Genomic DNA, 23,303 nt, shown 5'->3' with positions numbered 1-23,303 from the left:
AAAATTACAGCACAGGAACAGGCCCTTCGGCCCTCCCAGCCTGCGCCGATCCAGATCCTTTATCTAAACCTGTCGCCTATTTTCCAAGGTCTACTTCCCTCTGTTCCCTGCCCGTTCATATATCTGTCCAGATGCATCTTATATGATGCTATCGTACCCGCCTCTACCACCTACGCTGGCAAAGCGTTCCAGGCACCCACCACCCTCTGCGTAAAAAACTTTCCACGCACATCTCCCTTAAACTTTCCCCCTCTCACCTTGAAATCGTGACCCCTTGTAATTGACTCCCCCACTCTTGGAAAAAGCTTGTTGCTATCCACCCTGTCCCTACCTCTCATAATTTTGTAGACCTCAATCAGGTCCCCCCTCAACCTCCGTCTTTCCAACGAAAACAATCCTAATCTACTCAACCTTTCTTCATAGCTAGCACCCTCCATACCAAGCAACATCCTGGTGAACCTCCTCTGCACCCTCTCGAAAGCATCCACATCCTTCTGGTAATGTGGCGACCAGAACTGCACGCAGTATTCCAAATGTGGCCTAACCAAAGTCCTATACAACGGTAACATGACCTGCCTACTCTTGTACTCAATACCCCGTCCGATGAAGGCAAGCATGCTTGATGCCTTCTTGACCACTCTATCAACCTGCCAGATCTCTCTGTACATCAATTTTCCCAAGGACTCTTCCATTGACCATATAGTCCGCTCTTGAATTAGATCTTCCAATATGCATCACCTCGCATTTGCCTGGATTGAACTCCCATCTGCCATTTCTCTGCCCAACTCTCCAATCTATCTATATTTTGCTGTATTCTCTGACAGTCCTCCTCGCTATCTGCAACTCCACCAATCTTAGTTTCATCTGCAAACTTGCTAATCAGACCACCTATACCTTCGTCCAGATCATTTATGTATATCACAAATAACAGTGGTCTGAGCACGGATCCCTGTGGAACATCACTAGTCACCTTTTTCCATTTTGAGACACTCCCTTCCACCACTACTCTCTGTCTCCTGTTGCCCAGCCAGTTCTTTATCCATCTATGATGTGGAGATGCTGGCATTGGGCTGGGGTGAGCACAGTAAGAAGTCTTACAACACCAGGTTAAAGTCCAACAGGTTTGTTTCAAACACGAGCTTTCGGAGCACACCTGAGGAAGGAGCAGTGCTCCGAAAGCTCGTGTTTGAAACAAACCTGTTGGACTTTAACCTGGTGTTGTAACACTTCTTACTTTATCCATCTAGATAGTACACCCTGAACCCCATGCGACTTCACTTTTTCCATCAACCTGCCATGGGAAACTTTATCAAATGCTTTACTGAAGTCCATGTATATGACATCTACAGCCCTTCTCTCATCAATTAACTTTGTCACTTCCTCAATTTGTCACTTTTTTTTGTCACTAACTTTGTCACTTTATTGAACGCCAATAAAAACTAAATTCTCTATTTCCTCTCATGCTCATTTCTCCCGCTTTCTTTCTCCTTGTCCTGGCCAGAGAACCGGAAAGAATTTCATACATCAACTTGGCTACTCCATGAAATTTTTACTTTTATTTTAAAATAGACAAGGCTTTGCCCTGATGAGCCATGAATCATATCAGATGGTGGCGCAGTGGGTTAGCCCTGCAGCCTCACGACGCTGAGGTCCCAGGTTCGATCCCGGCTCTGGGTCACTGTCCGTGTGGAGTTTGCACATTCTCCCCGTGTTTGCGTGGGCTTCACCCCCACAACCCAAAGATGTGCAGGGTAGGTGGATTGGCCACGCTAAATTGTCCCTTAATTGGAAAAAATTAATTGGGTACACTAAATTTTGAAAAAAAAGAATCATATCAGAGGAATTTTGAATCTTCGGAAACCAGCAGAGTGCTAATGCCTCCTGTGATTGCCATCAAAGTCCAGAGAAATACACCAACACATGTCTGCAAAGGACAGATGGGATCCTGACTGCTCTATTAAACACATCAAGATTCCAGGTCTGGGAAAATACATGCTTTGAGCAACAGCCAGGGGAAGTGGAAGGTATGTCACATGACCTGTAATATTGTTGTGTGGAACTGACCCACACAGTCGACCATTTTACTATCGAGCAAGTAGCAGCAGAAAGAACCCTGACCCTGAAATATTGATTCTGTGTCTCTGCCTTCAAGACTAGTTGATCTCCATGTGCTGTCTCCATTGTGGAAATCCTAATTTCTGGAAAGACAGATTACCCAGCAGCAGTCAGCTTGATAACCTCTGAAGGACTTTTGGCTCAAACGAAACCATACCTGTTAGTTTTATCATGAACCCCTTTCTTTTGTGAGTGCAAAAGGGGTGGACGTTACAAAATTCCCTTCATATATTTTCATAGAATCCCAAAAGTGCAGAAGGAGGCCATTTGGCCCATCGAGTCTGCACTGACCCTCTGAAAGAGCATCTCACCTAGGCCCACGCCCCCATCCCATCCCCGTGACCCTGTAACTCCACCTAACCTGCATAGCTTTGGACTGTGGGAGGAAACCGGAGCATCCGGAGGAAACCCACGCAAAGACGAGAAGAACGTGCAAACTGTACACAGAGTCACCCGAGACTGGAATTGAACCTGGGTCCATGTCGCTGTGAGGCAGCAGAGCGGATGTAAAATAAACCAATTCTCTTACTTTACAATGTGGAGATGCCGGCGTTGGACTGCGGTGAGCAGAGTAGGAAGTCTTCCAACAGGTTAAAGTCAAACAGGTCTGTTTTGAATCACTAGCTTTCGGAGCACAGCTCCTTCCTCAGGTGAATGAAGAGGTGAGTTCCATAAACATATATAGATAAAGTCAAAGATACAAAACTATACTTTGAATGCGAGTCTTTGCAGTTGGGCCTTGCTGATGGACGCTAACCCAATGAATTTGATATTCTCTGTGTCCCAGTATCAGGTGGTTTTGACATTTATCGTCTGCAAATGATCGAGGTGTGAATCTGTGGGGATATGATCAGTAAATTCACAGATGACACAAAAATCGCTGGTGTGGTAAATAATGAGGAGGGAAGCCTTCGATTACAGGACGATATAGACGGGCTGTTTCGATGGGGGAACTGAGGCAAATGGAATTTAACCCTGAAAAATGTGAGGTAATGTGTTTTGGGAGGACTAACTATAGGAATACGGAATGAGCGGTAGGACGCTGGGAATTACAGAGGATCAGAGTCAGAGGGACCTTGGTGTGCAAGTACATAGATCCTTGAAGACAGAAGGGCAGGGATAATGCAGTTGAGAAGGCTTGTGGGATTCTTGCCTTGATTAACCGAGGCTAGAATATAAGAGTGGGGAGGTTATGCTCATTAGGCCACAGCTGGAGTATTGAGTGCAATTCTGGTCGCCACACTGTAGGAAGGATGTGATTGTACTGGAGAGGGTGCAGAGGAGATTCACCAGGATGTTGCCTGGGCTGGAGCGTTCCTGTGAAGGGAGGCTGGATAGACTGGGGTTGTTTTGCTGGAGCAGAGAAGACTGAGGGGGGGAACTGATTGAGGTGTACAAACGTATGTAGGACATACATCGGGTGGATAGGAAGAAACTTTCCCCATTAGCCGGGGGTCAATAACCAGGGACAGAGATTTAAGGTAAGGGGCAGGAGATTTAGAGATGATTGGAGGACAAACCATTTTACCCGGAGGGTGGTTGGAATCTGGAACTCACTGTCTGAGCGTGTGGTGGAGGCGGGAACCCTCACAACATTTCAATGGGCAGTTGAAATGCCAGAGCAGACAAGGCTGTGGACCATGTACTGGAAAATGGGATTAGAATACATCGGTGCTTGATGGACAGCATGGACCTGATGGACCGAGGGGCCTCTTTCTGTGCTGTAAACATTTATGATTCAGGTTAGAGCTTCGACTTTCCACCTCTCACTGCTGATCTTTCAGTGGGTTTGGCTGAACCGAGGTGAAAACCAATTAAGGAACACCCAGAGTATTCCCATCTCTTTGCAAATCCAAAGGAGCCAGGTTTCCTGAATTTCACTGGAAGAATGCTGGATGTTGCTACCCCAACTCCATCAACATCATAATCATTGCTAATCCATCAGAGTTCCATTCCTATACAGAGGACCCGAGGTGTATGTATACAAGATGTGCCATTTGATTGTGCCTCTGCATTTCTGTATTTTTACTAATCCTGCCATGAGATGGCAGAGAAGCATCACTGTTTCCTGTGTGACTCACACTGTGCATCGCTGCACGTTTATTGCCCACAATCTCAGTGCAGGATTTCTCTCCCTTTGCACCTGACCAGGAAGATGTTAATTCAATCTGGCACAGAATTTGCTGTTGAAGGACATCACGGCCAAAATCAACTCTGTCCTCATTTGACATCCACATGACTTGCTAAATGCTAGCTGTATAATAATTTGTACACAACTGTGAGGAAGCATTAGGAATAAGCTGTCTGTGCTGCAGGTTTCATGTGGCAGCAGCAGGGAACAATGATGTTGTGTGAATATATGAAACGTTGCTAATAGTGAGAATGAAGCAAATATAACATCCAAGGATGCTAACGTATTTAGAAATGACAATAGACAAAGAAAGGAGAAGGAAATAGTCATTGTCTTCTACTCTGAAAGACTATGGCTGGAAAAAAGAGACATGCTGTCAACAGTTTTTATCCTGCACCTTTCGGGACAGTTTGCAAAAATACCAATAAAAAAAGGAACAACAATTTATACTGCATGACAAGAGAGTACTGATTGGTTGGAAAGTGGATGCTGATTGGTAGAGGCATTGTCATGGAGAATGCATCAGGGAACAGTTAACTGGCAAGTTGTTTAAATTTGCACCAGGCAGGTTGACTCTGATTGCACAAGGCATACCGTGGGGAATGAACTGGCAAATGGCTGTCCCTGAAGGTCAGGGCCCTGTGTGTGAAATATACGTGGCTTCTAGCATGCATAAATGAGCCACACTGTGAGCCCAACTGATAAATCTTAAATTGCTTTTCGGTGGAATTCCTGTCTCAATCTAGATTGTTTACCAACTGTTGTCCAATCAATGGAATGACATCTACAGTTGACACTCTTTTAGGTTTTGCAAATAAGGATTGGTTGGGTGCCATGTGTACTTTCTCTGTGGCAAACAGCCAAAGGGACTGATGCAGATGTAATTCCGCAATTGGCTGAATTTGAACAAAGCTTGGCAGTTAACTATTCCCTGGTGCATTGTCTGTGGCCTCTATCAATTAGAGTCCACTTGCCAACCAATGAGCACTCTCTTCTCATTCAGTATAAATTGTTATTCCCTTTGCTACTGGAATTCTTGCAAACTGTCTTGAGTTCAAGACTGAAAATGTTTTGACAGCACGTCTATTTTTTTCAGCAATACTCAAGTTCTGTGCTATCACATGACTATTAATATAAACATCCCGAAACCCTGTGGAAGGGAAGAAGCTATAGAATTAAATAATCTTGTAGTCAATAGGATATCAAACTATTAGCTCAGTATGTTTATAGACCCTCAGCTTAGCAAAAGCAGATAATTTGTTGTAGAAGAGATGTGAAGGGTTTGTGAGAACAGGGACATTATTTCAATGGGAGATTTCACTACAAACTCAATTACTTTAGAATCTAGAATTGGTGAATGTACTGCATGACAGTTCTATTGTCCATTAGGTCAAGGAAGCATGAAGAGATAGTCAACACTTTGAACTGCCATTTATAAAATACCCAGTGGAGGGTCCGAGGGATTCAGTACGCAGATTCTGGGAGGTTTAGAAATCAACTGACTCCCTTTCTGGGCAGAGTGATTGGGGGTGTGGGGTGTGGGAGGGAACGCTGGTGATCTGCAGTGACCCAGATTGAATGTTTATATTCCTCGGGGCTGCACCAAAAAAAAAGGTTTCCGGTGTTTTTTTCTACAGGCTCCAGCCATCCACTTAATAACTGCTGGGTCACCAGCTCACCGCAGATACAAACAGATGGAGCATGCAGCAAATTTGCCATCACGGTCCTGTGAAAGTCATGGTGCCCATACTTGTATCCCTGGAATAAGGCTGCTGCTTGCTTCAAGCAATCACCGTTTTGCCCTGGCTCGTCAATGACAGTCTAGAGGACTGGGACAGAGATCCTCCGAGCCTGCACCGGGTCGGAGAATCGCCGGGGGGGTGGGGGGTCGGGGGTAGAGTGTTGTGGGGGAGCAAATCCCGCCACGCTGCTCCGATGCCGGGCCGCCGATTCTCTGGCAACAGGGTTCCGGCGAGTCCCACCGGCGTATGGTCCTACCCGGCGGGACCTCAGCGTTCTGGCTGCGGGGCCGTCCTGGTAGGCAGGCGGGGGGGAACTGACTTGGGGCGGGGGGGGGGGAGGGGGGCTGTGGCCTCCATGGTGTCCAGACCCGCGATTGGGGGCAAACCGATCGGCGGACGTGCTAATTCCGGGTGGGGGGCCCCCGCGCCGGGCCCCTGCAGGGCTCCGCCATGTTGCCCACGGGCTGGCAAGGAAACGGCCATGGCGTGAATGCGTGGACCCGCACCGGCCGTGCCGGACTGGCTTTCAGTGCTGGAACAGCGCACAGCATTCTGGTGCTGTTCTAGCCCCCAAGGAAGGGGAGAATGACTGGGCCTGGAGGCCCATTGACGTCGGCGTCGCTCGCGCCGCTTTTGATGCTGGCGTCAACCCTTGGCCGGGATTTCGGAGAACCCCGGCCACAATAAACAGCCCATTACTGTCAGAATGGACCAGGTTAAAAACGGCCCCCAAAACTTACACAAGTAAATGGAAAATATGTGAACCTCTACAGTCAGAATAGCAAAGTCACAATCCAGCAAAATTGGAAATAGACGAAAAACAGTGACAAACTGTTATTTCTATTAATAAACTATATATCTTACCCAGTGGTTTGTGTGAAATAAGCCACCTGAGTTGGACCCACTGTAGGTTATATATCCAATGCCCCCATATGCGGTCAATCTTAAAAAGGTAGCTCTTCCTGTAAACACTTGTTTGGATAATTTGCATGTGAAATATTTGATCTCCAGCCAGAAGATAGGCCCACACTAGATGGAAAGTCTTCATACTAAAGTCAACATTCACAAGATAAAAATGCATCACAAATTGGCACAGGGGCCATCCAACTAACCTCAATAATATAATCCTTCCCATCCTTCCCGTGTACAGCTTTCACAGCACAATGTCCAGTCCATCAAACATCTCAGAACAGGCATCCACCCACGTTCGATAGCTGCAAAGGTTTCCATTAAAATGTCAGCTCCAGCGAGATCCTAGAGTTTGTGCCCTGCACCCCCCCCCTCCCCCCCCCTCCCCCGCCCCGTGCTGCAGCATTATCACACAGTTAGGAAACTATTCATTCCAATTTGCTGATGTTGCACATATAGGATAAAGTTAGCACACTTTCTGCTCTGTCTTTATTGTTCTTTGTTCCAATATTTATGCTTTTCCTTAAAACCCACAGCTTGGAAAGAGGTTATGGGAATAGACCATGTGTAACACCTTCCTGTTGTTACAAGTTAATAATAATAATCTTTATTGTCACAAGTAGGCTTACATTAACACTGCAATTAAGTAAAAATATGGATGAAGAATTGTGGGAGGCAGATTCTAGATACCAGCTCAATAAGGCAATGTCATGATATCCAGAATTCTCCATCGGCAACGCACCCCAACCTGCGGTTTCCCAGCGCCATGGAGTGGTTACCGAGCGGGATGGTTACCGAGCGGGATGGTTACCGAGCGGGATGGTTACCGAGCGGGATGGTTACCGAGTGGGGTGGTTACCGAGCGGGATGGTTACCGAGCGGGATGGTTACCGAGTGGGGTGGTTACCGAGCGGGATGGTTACCGAGTGGGTGGTTACCGAGTGTAGAGTTACTGAGTGTAGAGTTACCAAGTGGGATGGTTACCGAGTGGCTCCCGAGTCGAGTGGTTACCGAGTGGCATAGTTCCCGAGTGGAGTGGTTACCGAGTGGACTGGTTCCTGAGTGGAATGGTTACCGAATGGAGCGGTTACCGAGTGGAGTGGTCCCCGGGTGGAGTGGTCCCCGGGTGGAGTGGTCCCCGGGTGGAGTGGTCCCCGGGTGGAGTGGTCCCCGGGTGGAGTGGTCCCCGGGTGGAGTGGTCCCCGGGTGGACTGGTCCCCGGGTGGAGTGGTTCCCGAGTGCAGTGGTCACTGAGTGGAGTGGTCACTGAGTGGAGTGGTCCCCGAGTGGAGTGGTTACCGAATGGTGTAGTTTCGGAGTGGGATGGTTACTGGTGGTTTTAATGGGAGCCGGAATGTGGCGACGAGGGGTTTTCACAGTAACTTCATCGCAGTGTTAATGTAAGCGACAATAAAGGTTATTTATTTATTTTAGTTATTGTCAGGGGTTTGCCTTATTCTTCAGGAGAAGGTGAGACCAGCTGTTGCAGGGTGATGTGAACTCCTCCCCCTCAAAAGACAGGATATTTTCCTGGTCTGAGCCTTCTCCACCAGGACCTCTGCTCTCCCACCAAGTCCACATGTCAGTATCGAAGCCAGCTGACTGCTCATATTCACTGCAAGTGTCTGGGTGCCACATCCTGTCTTCCATGTAAATTCCTTCCAATCTAGTTTGAGGACAAACCTGCAGTTCTCTGTTTTAGCATCTGGGGAAAATTTTAATTCTGATCATCATTAATTAGGACCAAATGTAAATGCTAAAACCAAACTTTTAAACAGATGTCTTAAAAATATAAGAACTAGGAGCAGGAGTCGGCCATCTGGCCCCTCGAGCCTGCTCCACCATTCAATGAGATCATGGCTGATCTTTTGTGGACTCAGCTCCACTTTCCGGCCCAAACACCATAACCCTTAATCCCTTTATTCTTCAAAAAACTATCTATCTTCACCTTAAAAACATTTAATGAAGGAGCCTCAACTGCTTCACTGGGCAAGGAATTCCATAGATTCACAACCCTTTGGGTGAAGAGGTTCCTCCTAAACTCAGTCCTAAATCTACTTCCCCTTATTTGAGGTTCTGCCCCCTAGTTCTGCTTTCACCCGCTAGTGGAAACAACCTGCCCGCATCTATCCTATCTATTCCCTTCATAATTTTAAATGTTTCTGTAAGTTCCCCCTCATTCTTGTAAATTCCAACGAGTACAGTCCCAGTCTACTCAACCTATACTCAACCTCTCCTCTTAATCCAACCCCTTCAGCTCTGGGATTAACTGGGATTATTTACACAGCACCCATTTAGTGCCCGTTTTTACTCCTCATCATAGGGCAGTAAAACAGCTGGATTAATTCAAACTTGGACCCAATCAAAGCATTTGTTATAATCCAATCATGGCAGGTGGGCATTTCTGGCTGCGTCAGCAGATATTGCACATTCGCAACTGCACTCCAACTGATCGGCCTTTTCCGAGAGAATCACAATTCCATGTACCTGGAGTCACGTTGACCAATCCAGGTAAGGGGATTAGTTAACCAGATGGATTTTTTTCAACAATCGACAATGGTTTCATGGTCGTCATTGGATGATTATAAGGGCAGCACGGTGGCGCACATGTGGAGTTTGCACATTCTCCCCGTGTTTGCGTGGGTTTCGCCCCCACAACCCAAAGATGTGCAGGCTAGGTGAATTGGCCACACTAAGTTGCTCCTTAATTGGAAAAAATGAATTGGGTACTCTAACTTTACTTTTAAAAAAATCATTGGGTGATTATCGTCACCTATTAAAGGATGAATTTTAATCAAATTTCACCATCAGCCGAACCCGGAACCCCAGAGTATGATCCTCGGGTCTCTGGATTACTAGACCAATAATAATGGCTGGGATTCTCCATCACTTCGATCTAAGGATACAAGTCACAGAAGCAGCTGTAATTTTGCTTCCTCTTATTCACACCAGAAATGTCAATCATAGCAAGAGTATTTATAAACATTGCGGTTAGCATCAAAGCAGGGTAATGGAGATGCATTCAAGCATGAAGGGAAAGATAGATTAACAAACCACCAAGTACCTGTCTCTGAAGTAATAAAACTGTCAATCATTAGTTAATACAATGCATTGCTGAGTGAAATTTTTTTTTTTTTTTTTTCGTTTTTTTTTTTTTAAATTTAGATTACCCAATTATTTTTTCCAATTAAGGGGCAATTTATCATGGCCAATCCACCTACTCTGCACATTTTTGGGTTGTGGGGGCGAAACCCACACAGACACGGGGAGAATGTGCAAACTCCCCACAGACAGTGACCCAGAGCCGGGATCGAACCTGGGACCTCAGCGCCGTGAGGCGGTTGTGCTAACCACTAAGCCACCGTGCTGCCCTGCTGAGTGAAATTTAATGGAAAGTTTGATTTCAAAGGTTGTCATGGGATTTGAAGCCCTTTGATGTGTACATAACTTTAGGAAGCCTCTGACACTTGTAACAGCTGCTGCTTTAAACACTTTTGTCTGAGGCAGCAGATATTAGGAAAGGTTAAGTGCAAACGTAGCGATTTCTCACTACTGCCTGGATTGTTCTTCAGATTTCAGGTAAATGTGACCAATGGAGTCTCTGATTGGGGGTGAGGGGGTGGGGGGGGGGAGGAAGGTGGGGTAGCCTCCGGTCACTCTCATGCATGTGTGCTGTGGGTGGAGTGACCAGTTATTCCCTTGTGTGGGGGAGGGTGGGGGGGGGGGATTCCCCTACTTGTCAGTGGAGGGGGGTGCAGGAGTTGCATTGTGGGGGAGGGGTTGCAGGAGTTGCATTGCGGGAGTGGGATTGCAGGAGTTGAATTGTGGGGGGGGGGGGGCATTGCTGCCGATCCTCGGCATAAATTAGCATGTTAAAGGCGGGAGATTCAGATATCCAGCCTGGCTCCAACAGAAACCAGGAGCTATTCTGTGCTGGCAAGAGATTGGAGAATCCCAACAAACATTATATTATCGTCCCCCAGCTTTTTTATAATTTCTACATCCCAAGAGGCTATTTCTAGGCATTAGGCTGTGCTTTGATATTAATTCTAAACTAATCTGCCAAAACGATTTGTTGCGATTACAAAACTGATCCCATGACTTTCTAATAAATCTATGATGCAGTGTTCTCATAATAACTCTACTGTGGCAGCAAAGTGTGAGGGTTGCCCCAGGGAGATAGCAGTGGTACCTGTGCTAATGACAATAATCCTTTTGCAAGCAGTAGATCAATCACATTATTTTAAAAGGATTTAAACAATGCCAGATTTACAGATCAACAACCTCAAATGTTGACTCTCCACAGATGGTCCCAAGTATTGACAGTGTTTACTGGGCTAGTAAAGGGATGCAAGGTTGGCGATTAGGAGGTTAATTCTCCTCTGCTTCAAAGTGAAAACAATGCACGTTTACGGTTGTCTTTCTCCCTCGGAAACTTGCCCCATTTACACTGAATGTTTAGTTTGTAAACAATTCTTCTGGTTGTGATTAGTTTATGTAGTTGTTCCGACGGCTGTGATCTGAAAATGCTCCATGATAGTGAATAGGAAATGATGGCAGCAGACAGACTGAGCCATTGTAAGATTGTCACCTGGGATTCAATCATTATTGTCAAAAATCATGAAAATAACTCTCAAAAGTAGAAACAACTCAACGAGGAGTTGCTGATATTAGTTTAAGGGAAGTACAATGGAATAAGGATGAAGAAAGATCCATTTAAATTTCCTTTCTCGTGCCTTTAATTCTTTAACTCCTAGATTTCTGAACACTCTGCTGGACAGTCTTGTGTCTGGACCTTGGTTTATTTGGTTTGAATACTCACCGTTCCGTCATGGCCACTTGTTCCAACATGGCAGAGCCAGTGTTTGCTTTCCAGTTCCCCGAAATGGAAGTTCTCCTGAGAAACAGAAATGTACGATATTGCAAACAAGATAATACCGAGAAATCTTTTACAACTCAGTTACAACTCTTCCAAAGGCAAAAGGAAAATAGCAACAAATGTTTGTTTAAATGACAGATTTACTTTCCCTTTTTCCTGTGAATACTTTAGAGGGTAGCCAGGCTGGGGGAGCTGGGGGAGAGGACAGCCAGGCTGGGGGAGCTGGGGGAGAGGACAGCCAGGCTGGGGGAGCTGGGGGAGAGGACAGCCAGGCTGGGGGAGCTGGGGGAGAGGATAGCCAGGCTGGGGGAGCTGGGGGAGAGGATAGCCAGGCTGGGGGAGCTGGGGAGAGGACAGCCAGGCTGGGGGAGAGGACAGCCAGGCTGGGGGAGAGGATAGCCAGGCTGGGGGAGCTGGAGGAGAGGATAGCCAGGCTGGGGGAGTTGGGGGAGAGGATAGCCAGGCTGGGGGAGTTGGGGGAGAGGATAGCCAGGCTGGGGGAGAGGATAGCCAGGCTGGGGGAGAGGATAGCCAGGCTGGGGGAGAGGGGGAGAGGACAGCCAGGCTGGGGGAGTTGGGGGAGAGGACAGCCAGGCTGGGGGAGCTGGGGGAGAGGATAGCCAGGCTGGGGGAGTTGGGGGAGAGGACAGCCAGGCTGGGGGAGAGGATAGCCAGGCTGGGGGAGCTGGGGGAGAGGACAGCCAGGCTGGGGGAGAGGATAGCCAGGCTGGGGGAGCTGGGGGAGAGGACAGCCAGGCTGGGGGAGTTGGGGGAGAGGACAGCCAGGCTGGGGGAGAGGATAGCCAGGCTGGGGGAGCTGGGGGAGAGGACAGCCAGGCTGGGGGAGCTGGGGGAGAGGACAGCCAGGCTTGGAGGGATAGCCAGCTGGGGGAGCGGGGGGAGAGGATAGCCAGGCTGGGGGAGGCTGGGGAGAGGACAGCCAGGCTGGGGGAGAGGATAGCCAGGCTGGGGGAGCTGGGGGAGAGGACAGCCAGGCTGGGGGAGCTGGGGGAGAGGATAGCCAGGCTGGGGGAGCTGGGGGAGAGGACAGCCAGGCTGGGGGAGAGGGGGAGAGGATAGCCAGGCTGGGGGAGCTGGGGGAGAGGATAGCCAGGCTGGGGGAGCTGGGGGAGAGGACAGCCAGGCTGGGGGAGAGGATAGCCAGGCTGGGGGAGCTGGGGAGAGGATAGCCAGGCTGGGGGAGCTGGGGGAGAGGATAGCCAGGCTGGGGGAGCTGGGGGAGAGGATAGCCAGGCTGGGGGAGTTGGGGGAGAGGACAGCCAGGCTGGGGGAGCTGGGGGAGAGGACAGCCCTGCTGCAGTTCCCGAGGAGGGGGGGAGGACACAAAGGGAGTTCTGTAACAGGGGACGTAAATGACAATTCTGGGGCAAAGTGCAGGTAAAGGCGGATGGGCTGGTCGGGAAATGCTGGGTGTATTGTCAGGTCAGCCACAGAATCTTGTTACGATCCCTGAGTGGGAACAATAAACCAAACTAACAATTTACTGAATGACCCCAAAAGAAGAATTGACCAACAAAGGGGTAATCCTCCACCTCCACCCACCGGCAAAATCACTACCGGTCTCCACAACAGGGGCAGGATTCTCCGATTCCCAGCCGTCTGTTTCCTGGCCACGCCGTTCACTGGTGGCGAGATTCTCGACTCCCCCGGGTGGTCGGGTTCATGCGGATCTGAAGCTCCAATGGCGGTGGTGGTGGTGATGGGATCAGGACTGAAACCGTCACTTTGAAATCGGGGCTCCAATCTCTCAAACTGGGTTTGCCGCGTATTTAGGCCCCACCCCTCAAAGCCGGTGCAAAGCATGTCTCCTTCAAAAAAGATTCATAAGTGTGGGTGGATCGTAATCGGGGTCTCACCAACCCAAATCGAGATTGGCCGGCACGGTAGCACAGTGGTTAGCACTGTTGCTCCACGGTCCCAGGTTCGATTCCCGGTTTGGGTCTGTGCGGAGTCTGCACGTTCTCCTCGTGTCTGCGTGGGTTTCCTCCGGCTGCTCCGGTTTCCTCCCACAATCCAAAGATGTGCAGGCCAGATGGATTGGCCATGATCAATTGCCCTTAGTGTCCAAAAAAAAGGTTGGGTGGGGCTACTGGGTTACGGGGGTAGGGTGGAGGTGTGGGTTTAAGTGGGGTTCTCTTTCCAAGTGCCGGTGCAGGCTCGATGGGCTGATAGGCCTCCTTTTACGAACCCATCCGACAGGAATTGGACCGAGTTTCCTACCGGAAACCACACTTCATTACGCCCAAAATTTACTTTTTGTTCAGAACGAACACAAATTAGACAAATTCACAAGTAAGTGATACTTCAATTAGAAAAAGCTAATTTGACTTTGAAAAGTCAATACAACAAAGGTACGTCCCACAAGGAATTGCTTCATTCCCCACAGACATGACACATTGTGAAGCTACATTCCACGCAGTTCCATAATGTGCTAATCTTTCCTCAGGTAAGGAGTCCAATCAATAACAGATTTCACTTTTGAGTTTCACAGGTACAATTAACATCAAAGCACAATCTACAAACCCCCCCACCCTCTGCCCAAGAGCCCTGCCAATGACTTCTCCATGTGTCGACCACCTCCAGTAGATTCACCAAATGTAAAACACCAACGCTTCCATAACTCCAAGTGAGACAGTGTGATAGTCACCACTGTTGTGTATATATCACGTATGAGGGGCTGTTTAGCTCACTGGGCTAAATCGCTGGCTTTGAAAGCAGGCCAAGGCAAGCCAGCAGCACGGTTCGATTCCCGTAACAGCCTCCCTGAACAGGCGCCGGAATGTGGCGACTAGGGGCTTTTCACAGTAACTTCATTTGAAGCCTACTCGTGACAATAAGCGATTTTCATTTCATTTCATAATACGGTAAGGCTCCTGTACTACAGGTACGGGGGTAGATCCCTGCCTGCTGGCTCCGCCCTGTAGACGGAGTATAAATGTGTGTGCTCACCGAGATGCAGCCATTTCGGCAGCAGCTGCAGGAGGCAACACATCTCTGCTTAATAAAGCCTCAATTACACTCTACTCTCGTCTCGTCATAATTGATAGTGCATCAGACAGTGGAAAGTGATCAACAACTAAACCCCAAGTTGTTGATGACCCCTTAATTGTGCTGGTGTGGGTGAGGGGTTGCGGGGTTTACTGAACTAATGTTAAGCTGTGAATGTTTAAGCAATATTAACGTGATCAATATGATCTAAAGCAGCAGGTGTGAAATCAGTGTTAGATTAGTGTTAGATCAGTGACTATTTAAAAAGAAAATTCCAATTAAGAGACAATTTAGAGTGGCCAATCCACCTAGCCTGCACATCTTTGGGTTGTGGGGGCGAAACCCACGCACACACGGGGAGAATGTGTAAACTCCACACGGACAGTGACCCGGGGCCGGGATTGAACCTGGGACTTTGGCGTTGTGAGGTAGCAGTGCTAACCACTGTTCCACCGTGCCACCCCAGGTGGTGATTGTTCAAACAATCTGGAAGAAATACCCGGCCGGACCTGACAGCGTCTGCGGAGAAAGAATCAGAATTAACATTTCAGGTCAATGACCACGTTCCTCTCTCCATAGAAGCTAACAGGCCTGTTGAGCATTTCCAGCATTTACTGTTTACCTGGATTTCCAGCAAACACATTCTTTTGTTTTGTACTTAGAGTGTAGCACATGTTGTCTGATGTGTGGTTGACTGGCCAGACGGATCTGTTTTGATTTTAAATTCCTATTGATGACGTTCCAAATGGAAACCTGCAGAATGCATCAATATTTGACTTGCAGGCGGGATTTCCTGCGTCAGAACCCAAACCAATTTTTACTGGCTGGTGTTCAGGCTCCAGTCAAGTGCAGTTTAGTTCAAAGCAGCTAAAGCTGCTGCCAATCTCGGGAGGGGAAAGAGTTTTCTCCAAAGGGTCCTGTTTCTGAAAGTTCCCAACATTTTGGGAGCTTTGGAAAACAGCAACTTTTAAACTGTCATTGTTGTTTTCACCAATCAGGTGCCAGAAATACTTTGCGAAAACTTTGGTGAGGAGTCATCCAGACTCGAAACATAGAATCATAGAATTTACAGTGCAGAAGGAGGCCATTCAGCCCATCGAGTCTGCACCAGCTCTTTGAAAGAGCACCCTACCCAATCCCGCATCTCTACCCTATCCCCATGACCCAGTAAACTGACCCAACACTAAGGGCAATTTTGGACACTAAGGGCAATTTTAGCATGACCAATCCACCTAACCTGCACATCTTTGGACTGTGGGAGGATACCGGAGCATCCGGAGACACGGGGAGAACGTGCAGACTCCGCACAGACAGTGAACCAAGCCGGGAACCGAACCTGGGATCCTGGAGCTGCGAAGCAATTGTGCTAACCACAATGCTACCGTGCTGCCCAAAACGTTGGATCCCTCGTCTCTCCACAGACGCTGTCAGACCTGCTGCCATTGTCCAGCATTTTCTGGTTTTCTTTCAGATTCCAGCATCCATTCCTAACAGGACTAGACAGTGTAGATGCAGGGAAGATGTTACTAATGATGGGTGTGTCCAGAACCAGGGGTCACAGTCTGAGGATTCAGGGTAAACCATTTCGGACAGAGATGAGGAGACATTTCTTCACACAAAGAGTGGTGAGCCTGTGGAATTCATTACCACAGGAAGTAGTTGATGCTAAAACTTTGAATATATTAAAGAGACAGCTGGTTATAGCACTTGGGGAGAATGGGATCAAAGGCTATAGGGAGAAAGCAGGATTAGGCTATTGAGTTGGATGATCAGCCATGATCGTGATGAATGGAGGAGCAGGCTCGAAGGGCCAAAAGGCCTCTTCCTGCTTCTATCTTCTGTGTATCTATGTATCATAAGAACTAGGAGCAGGAGTAGGCCATCTGGCCCCTCGAGCCTGCAGTAATTTTCTTTTATTATCCTGAAATACTTGCATTGGAGATGCCTTTGGGTATAGACAGAGTGAGCACATATTGCGTGGGAAGCTTCGCGATGGGAAAGAAGGAACTTTAGCCCCGGTATTCCATACACAAACAAATTTCATTCATTCCTCTTTCCCTTTTTCCTTTAGGTATCAGGAACACCCAGATTTACTCTGAAAATCTGCACCTGGCAAACTTGCCATCTCTTCCTGTCACTGCTGAACCTCCAAATAGGAAACTGGAAAATCAATTATTTTTGCTATTTGGAGCCGGTAAATTTAACCAAGATAAAAACAGAAAAAAGATGAAGATAATCTGGCTTCTCTTCAGCTTTATAGCATCTTTCTTTAGAAAGATTGGGCGAGGGTGGGTTACGTGAATAAGAAAGATGTCTTTGTAACAAATCAATTTGATTATCCCTTTATACAGGAGAAGCCCTGCTCGCCGATATGTCACAGGAGCATGAAGGTGACCTGAGTCTGGGCTCAGTAAGAAACATTTTTAAAAAAAATTCAAATAATTTCCAATTAAGGGGCAATTTAGCGTGGCCAGTCCACCTACCCTGCACATGTTTGGGTTGTGGGGGTGAGACCCACACAGACACGGGGAGAATGTGCAAACTCCACACGGGCAGTGTCCCGGGGCCGAGATCGAACCCGGGTCCTCAGTGCTGGAGACAGCAGTGCTAACCACTGCGCCACCATGCCGCCCAAGCTCAGTAAGAAACATGACTTACAATTCTGCAAACTGACATTTATCCCCATGCCTGAAGGAAGCCTCTGGGTACAAATTGACATCCCCACCACAACTTTAAAATGTGGCAAATACTGAAGATAATAAATTGTTCCCTCTTTTCTTATGCATGCTGAAATACAACTCTGAAGTTTGGCATGTTGAATCACAGTTAAAATAGATAAAATGGCAGTATTTACATGTAAGCTTTATAATTGCTCCCGATCTTCTGAATTCTGATATCATACTTGGAGTCAACATAAGGCTCTGTGGTTGCATAAGTTTTTGCAAGGGCCACAACGCTGGCAATATCCTGGAAGTCATAATGATTTTCAACTTTTACCTGCATGAGTCCAGGTCAACAGGAGAAAGAATAAGAAGTCAAGAGAATTAGAAATTAGGAACATTATTATTAAATCATACAAAGTATCTGACAATCTCTTGTGACCAAAAGCACAGCCAGTGTGTGTGCATCCATTCCCCAAGTTCTATTGAGCTCTCTGAAATTACCCAATGTCACATCCTCACTTACACAATCTCATTTGCTCCAGGTGACACTATCCAAACTGATTTGTGAAAGTGAGAATTAAGGTTTGTTTGGAACAAAGGAACACAGACTCCTGTGTCAGCTTTTCCTCCATATCTTGTTCATCAGCATCATTATCGATGAGAAATCTATTTCTGCTTTCCTATCTCGTCCTCAACATCCTCTCCCTGATGAGGAATGGCCGAGCTTTAACCACAAATAGGTGAGCCTTAAACCCTTAGTATCAACACAGAAAAGTGGAAGCTTTGAACTTTGAGCTGCTTCATATTATTTACACCTACTGAACCGCTGACTGGACCATTCATCCCTCCCATCTTTCCCTCTCCCATAGCTCAATAACATTCCTATCCGCTCCACGGCCTGCTCCTCAATGTTAGTTCCCATTTTGTGGAATGTCCTTCCAGTTCTCTGCCTTTCACATGAATTGAGCACAAGTTTAATCTAATTTAACTAATTTAATCAATTAGTTAGTATCAGACCGTCAAAATGGAGTGAGGGGTTTCGAGACTCTCCATGCAAATAATTTGTTACCAGAGATGGCAATACATATATACCGTCAGTTGGGGGCCTCACGGTAGCATGGTGGTTAGCATCAATGCTTCACAGCTCCAGGGTCCCAGGTTCGATTCCCGGCTGGGTCACTGTCTGTGTGGAGTCTGCACGTCCTCCCCGTGTGTGCGTGGGTTTCCTCCGGGTGCTCCGGTTTCCTCCCACAGTCCAAAGATGTGCGGGTTAGGTGGATTGGCCATGCTAAATTGCCCGTAGTGTAAGGTTAATTGGGGGATTGTTGGGTTACGGGTATACGGGTTACGTGGGTTTAAGTAGGGTGATCATTGCTCGGCACAACATCGAGGGCCGAAGGGCCTGTTCTGTGCTGTACTGTTCTATGTTCTATAGAGAACCTGAATCACAATGCAGTGTAAAGGGTGCGTGATATGGGCTCAGGTGGCAGTGTCACCATTCGCTTACCACTGTGAATAATGCGTTGTTCACTGCAGTTCCAGTTTATTCACTTGTCTGTTAAGTTTCTTGAATATTCTATCACAGTTTTATTATATTAACTTCATAGATGAATGACTGAGGAAAAACAAGATGCTAAACCTCTTGGGCATCCAGAAAAATTCAACTTGCCCAATTACCGGGATCTTAGCATTATTTGAACGATAATGTGGAGACTCAGCTGTCATTCACTGAAGTTTCGACTGATTCACAGAAACATTCCAGCATGGTGGCACAGTGGTTAGCACTGCTGCCTCACAGAGCCAGGGTCCCGGGTCAGCACGGTGGCACAGTGGTTAGCACTGCTGCCTCACAGAGCCAGGGTCCCGGGTCGGCACGGTGGTTAGCACTGCTGCCTCACAGAGCCAGGGTCCGGGGTCAGCATGGTGGCACAGTGGTTAGCACTGCTGCCTCACAGAGCCAGGGTCCCGGGTCAGCATGGTGGCACAGTGGTTAGCACTGCTGCCTCACAGAGCCAGGGTTCGGGGTCAGCACGGTGGCACAGTGGTTAGCACTGCTGCCTCACAGAGCCAGGGTCCCGGGTTGGCACAGTGGCACAGTGGTTAACACTGCTGCCTCACAGAGCCAGGGTCCCGGGTTGGCACAGTGGCACAGTGGTTAACACTGCTGCCTCACAGAGCCAGGGTCCGGGGTCAGCACGGTGGCACAGTGATTAGCACTGCTGCCTCACAGAGCCAGGGTCCCGGGTTGGCACAGTGGCACAGTGGTTAGCACTGCTGCCTCACAGAGCCAGGGTCCCGGGTTGGCACAGTGGCACAGTGGTTAGCACTGCTGCCTCACAGAGCCAGGGTCCCGGATTGGCACAGTGGCACAGTGGTTAGCACTGCTGCCTCACAGAGCCAGGGTCCCGGGTTGGCACAGTGGCACAGTGGTTAGCACTGCTGCCTCACAGCTTCAGGGACCCAGGTTCAATTCCAGCCTCGGGTGACTGTCTGTGTTGAATCATAGAATCATAGAATTTACAGTGCAGAAGGAGGCCATTCGGTCCATTGAATCTGCACCAGCCCTTGGAAAGAGCACCCTACTTAAGCCCACACCTCCACCTCCATCCCCGTAACACAGTAACCCCACCTAACCTTTTTGGACACCAAGGGGCAATTTAGCATGGCCAATCCACCTAACTTGCACATCTTTGGACTGTGGGAGGAAACCGGAGCACCCAGAGGAAACCCACGCAGACACGGGGAGAACGTGCAGACTCCGCACAGACAGTGACCCAAGCCGGGAATCGAACCTGGGACCCTGGAGCTGTGAAGCAACAGTGCTAACCACTGTCCTACCGTGCCACCCAGTTTGCACTTTCTCCCCGTGTCTGCATGGGTTTCCTCCGGGTGCCCTGGTTTCCTCCAACAGTCTAAGGCCATGTCAAGTTATCCCTTAATATCCAGGGTTGGGCAGGTTAGGTTATAGGGTTACAGGGACTGGGCAGGGTGGGTAAAGGTGTGGACATGGATAGAGTGCTAATTCGAAGGGTCATGCATACTTGATGGGCCGAATGGCCTCCTTCTATAACACCGGAGCACCTGCTCAGCAGTCTGCCAAAATTCCAGGCTTCAGGCCCAAAGTGCCTGGCTGAGAAACAGCTTCTTTCCCGTGTAAATCAGTCTAACCATGATTATTCGAAAATTCATAACTGTTTGGTTTAACATCAGGAACCAGGGTAAACTTTTAAACAGCTGATGACCTTCCAATGAAAGAGACACAACCGTTCCATTAGATAGGAAGGTTTTGTGGAATTTTGTTTTAAACTGCCAGATGGCACGCACTGCAATTAGTAGATTAGTGCCTTTAAAAAAAACTGGTATCAGATATATTTGAACCTTACACGACACTATGAGGAGCCTGATTTTGATGGGAGCGGAGCCTACTGTTTATTTCAGAAAGGCACTTTGACCCTCAGTGGGAGGTCCCTGTGGCAGTGTCAGTGAGACAATCATCGGGGTTAATGACCCCATGAGGGGACCAACCCCAATCTATGGGTATATTCAGGACGCCAAAGCACGTAGTGATGCAGTGGGGAAGGTAACACTGACAAAGGAGAGTACTTGCAGGCAAGGAGATGGGTTGAAGTGTGTATACTTTAATGCAAGAAGCATCAGGAATAAGGTGGGTGAACTTAAGGCATGGATCGGTACTTGGGACTACGATGTGGTGGCCATCACGGAAACTTGGATAGAAGAGGGGCAGAAATGGTTGTTGGAGGTCCCTGGTTATAGATGTTTCAACAAGATTAGGGAGGATGGTAAAAGAGGTAGGGGGGTGGCATTGTCAATTAGAGATAGTATAACAGCTGCAGAAAGGCAGTTCGAGGGGGATCTGCCTACTGAGGTAATATGGGTTGAAGTCAGAAATAGGAAAGGAGCAGTCACCTTGTTGGGAGTTTTCTATAGGCCCCCCAATAGCAGCAGAGATGTGGAGGAACAGATTGGGAAACAGATTTTGGAAAGGTGCAGAAGCCACAGGGTAGTAGTCATGGGTGACTTCAACTTCCCAAACATTGAGTGGAAACTCTTTAGATCAAATAGTTTGGATGGGGTAGTGTTTGTGCAGTGTGTCCAGGAAGCTTTTCTAACACAGTATGTAGATTGTCCGACCAGAGGGGAGGCCATATTGGATTTAGTACTTGGTAATGAACCAGGGCAGGCGATAGATTTGTTAGTGGGGGAGCATTTTGGAGGTAGTGACCACAATTCTGTGACTTTCACTTTAGTTATGGAGAGGGATAGGTGCGTGCAACAGGGCAAGGTTTATAATTGGGGGAAGGGTAAATACAATGCTGTCAAACAAGAATTGAAGTGTAGAAGTTGGGAACATAGGCTGTCAGGGAAGGACACAAGTGAAATATGGAACTTGTTCAAGGAACAGGTCCTGCGTGTCTTTGATATGTATGTCCCTGTCAGGCAGGGAAGAGATGGTCGAGTGAGGGAACCATGGTTGACAAGAGAGGTTGAATGTCTTGTTAAGAGGAAGAAGGAGACTTATGTAAGGCTGAAGAAACAAGGCTCAGACAGGGCGCTGGAGGGATACAAGATAGCCAGGAGGGAACTGAAGAAAGGGATTAGGAGAGCTAAGAGAGGGCATGAAAAATCTTTGGCAGGTAGGATCAAGGAAAACCCCAAGGCCTTTTACACATAAGAACATAAGAACTAGGAGCAGGAGTAGGCCATCTGCCCCCTCGAGCCTGCTCCGCCATTCAATGAGACCATGGCTGATCTTTTGTGGACTCAGCTCCACTTTCCCGCCCGAACACCAGAACCCTTAATCCCTTTATTCTTCAAAAAACTATCTATCTTTACCTTAAAAATATGCAATGAAGGAGCCTCAACTGCTTCACTGGGCAAGGAATTCCATAGATTCACAACCCTTTGGGTGAAGAAGTTGCTCCTAAACTCAGTCCTAAATCTACTTCCCCTTATTTTGAGGCTATGCCCCCTAGTTCTGCTGTCACCCGCCAGTGGAAACAACCTGCCCGCATCTATCCTATCTATTCCCTTCATAATTTTAAATGTTTCTATAAGATCCCCCCTCATCCTTCTAAATTCCAATGAGTACAGTCCCAGCCTACTCAACCTCTCCTCATAATCCAACCCCTTCAGCTCTGGGATTAACCTAGTGAATCTCCTCTGCACACCCTCCAGCGCCAGTACGTCCTTTCTCAAGTAAGGAGACCAAAACTGAACACAATACTCCAGGTGTGGCCGCACTAACACCTTATACAATTGCAACATAACCTCCCTAGTCTTAAACTCCATCCCTCTAGCAATGAAGGACAAAATTCCATTTGCCTTCTTAATCACCTGTTGCACTTGTAAACCAACTTTCTGTGACTCATGCACTAGCACACCCAAGTCTCTCTGAACAGCGGCATGCTTTAATATTTTATCGTTTAAATAATAATCCCGTTTGCTGTTATTCCTACCAAAATGGATAACCTCACATTTGTCAACATTGTATTCCATCTGCCAGACCCGAGCCCATTCACTTAACCTATCCAAATCCCTCTGCAGACTTCCAGTATCCTCTGCACTTTTCGCTTTACCACTCATCTTAGTGTCATCTGCAAACTTGGACACATTGCCCTTGGTCCCCAACTCCAAATCATCAATGTAAATTGTGAACAATTGTGGGCCCAACACGGATCCCTGAGGGACACCACTAGCTACTCACATATGTGAGAAATATGAGAATGACTAGAGCGAGGGTAGGTCCGATCAAGGACAGTAGCGGGTGATTGTGTATTGAGTCTGAAGAGATAGGAGAGGTCTTGAACAAGTATTTTTCTTCAGTATTTACAAAC

The 23,303-nt window shown here is 47.8% G+C and overlaps 1 protein-coding gene across 1 annotated transcript in view; it reads right to left on the bottom strand.

Annotated features, from left to right (window-relative positions):
• LOC119955139 (synapsin-3-like) overlaps nucleotides 1-23,303 on the bottom strand; it is a 475,326-nt gene that overhangs the window by 23,148 nt on the left and 428,875 nt on the right. The window contains 4 exon segments of the mRNA XM_038781056.1: nucleotides 7,101-7,153; nucleotides 7,156-7,202; nucleotides 11,720-11,794; nucleotides 17,640-17,782. Coding sequence (XP_038636984.1) covers nucleotides 7,101-7,153; nucleotides 7,156-7,202; nucleotides 11,720-11,794; nucleotides 17,640-17,782 — 318 coding nt within the window.

This window comes from Scyliorhinus canicula, chromosome 20 (assembly GCF_902713615.1).
Source record: "Scyliorhinus canicula chromosome 20, sScyCan1.1, whole genome shotgun sequence".
Taxonomy (NCBI): Eukaryota; Metazoa; Chordata; class Chondrichthyes; order Carcharhiniformes; family Scyliorhinidae; genus Scyliorhinus; species Scyliorhinus canicula.
Note: the sequence above shows the minus strand (reverse complement) of the source record. Positions and strands in the feature narration are given on the sequence as shown.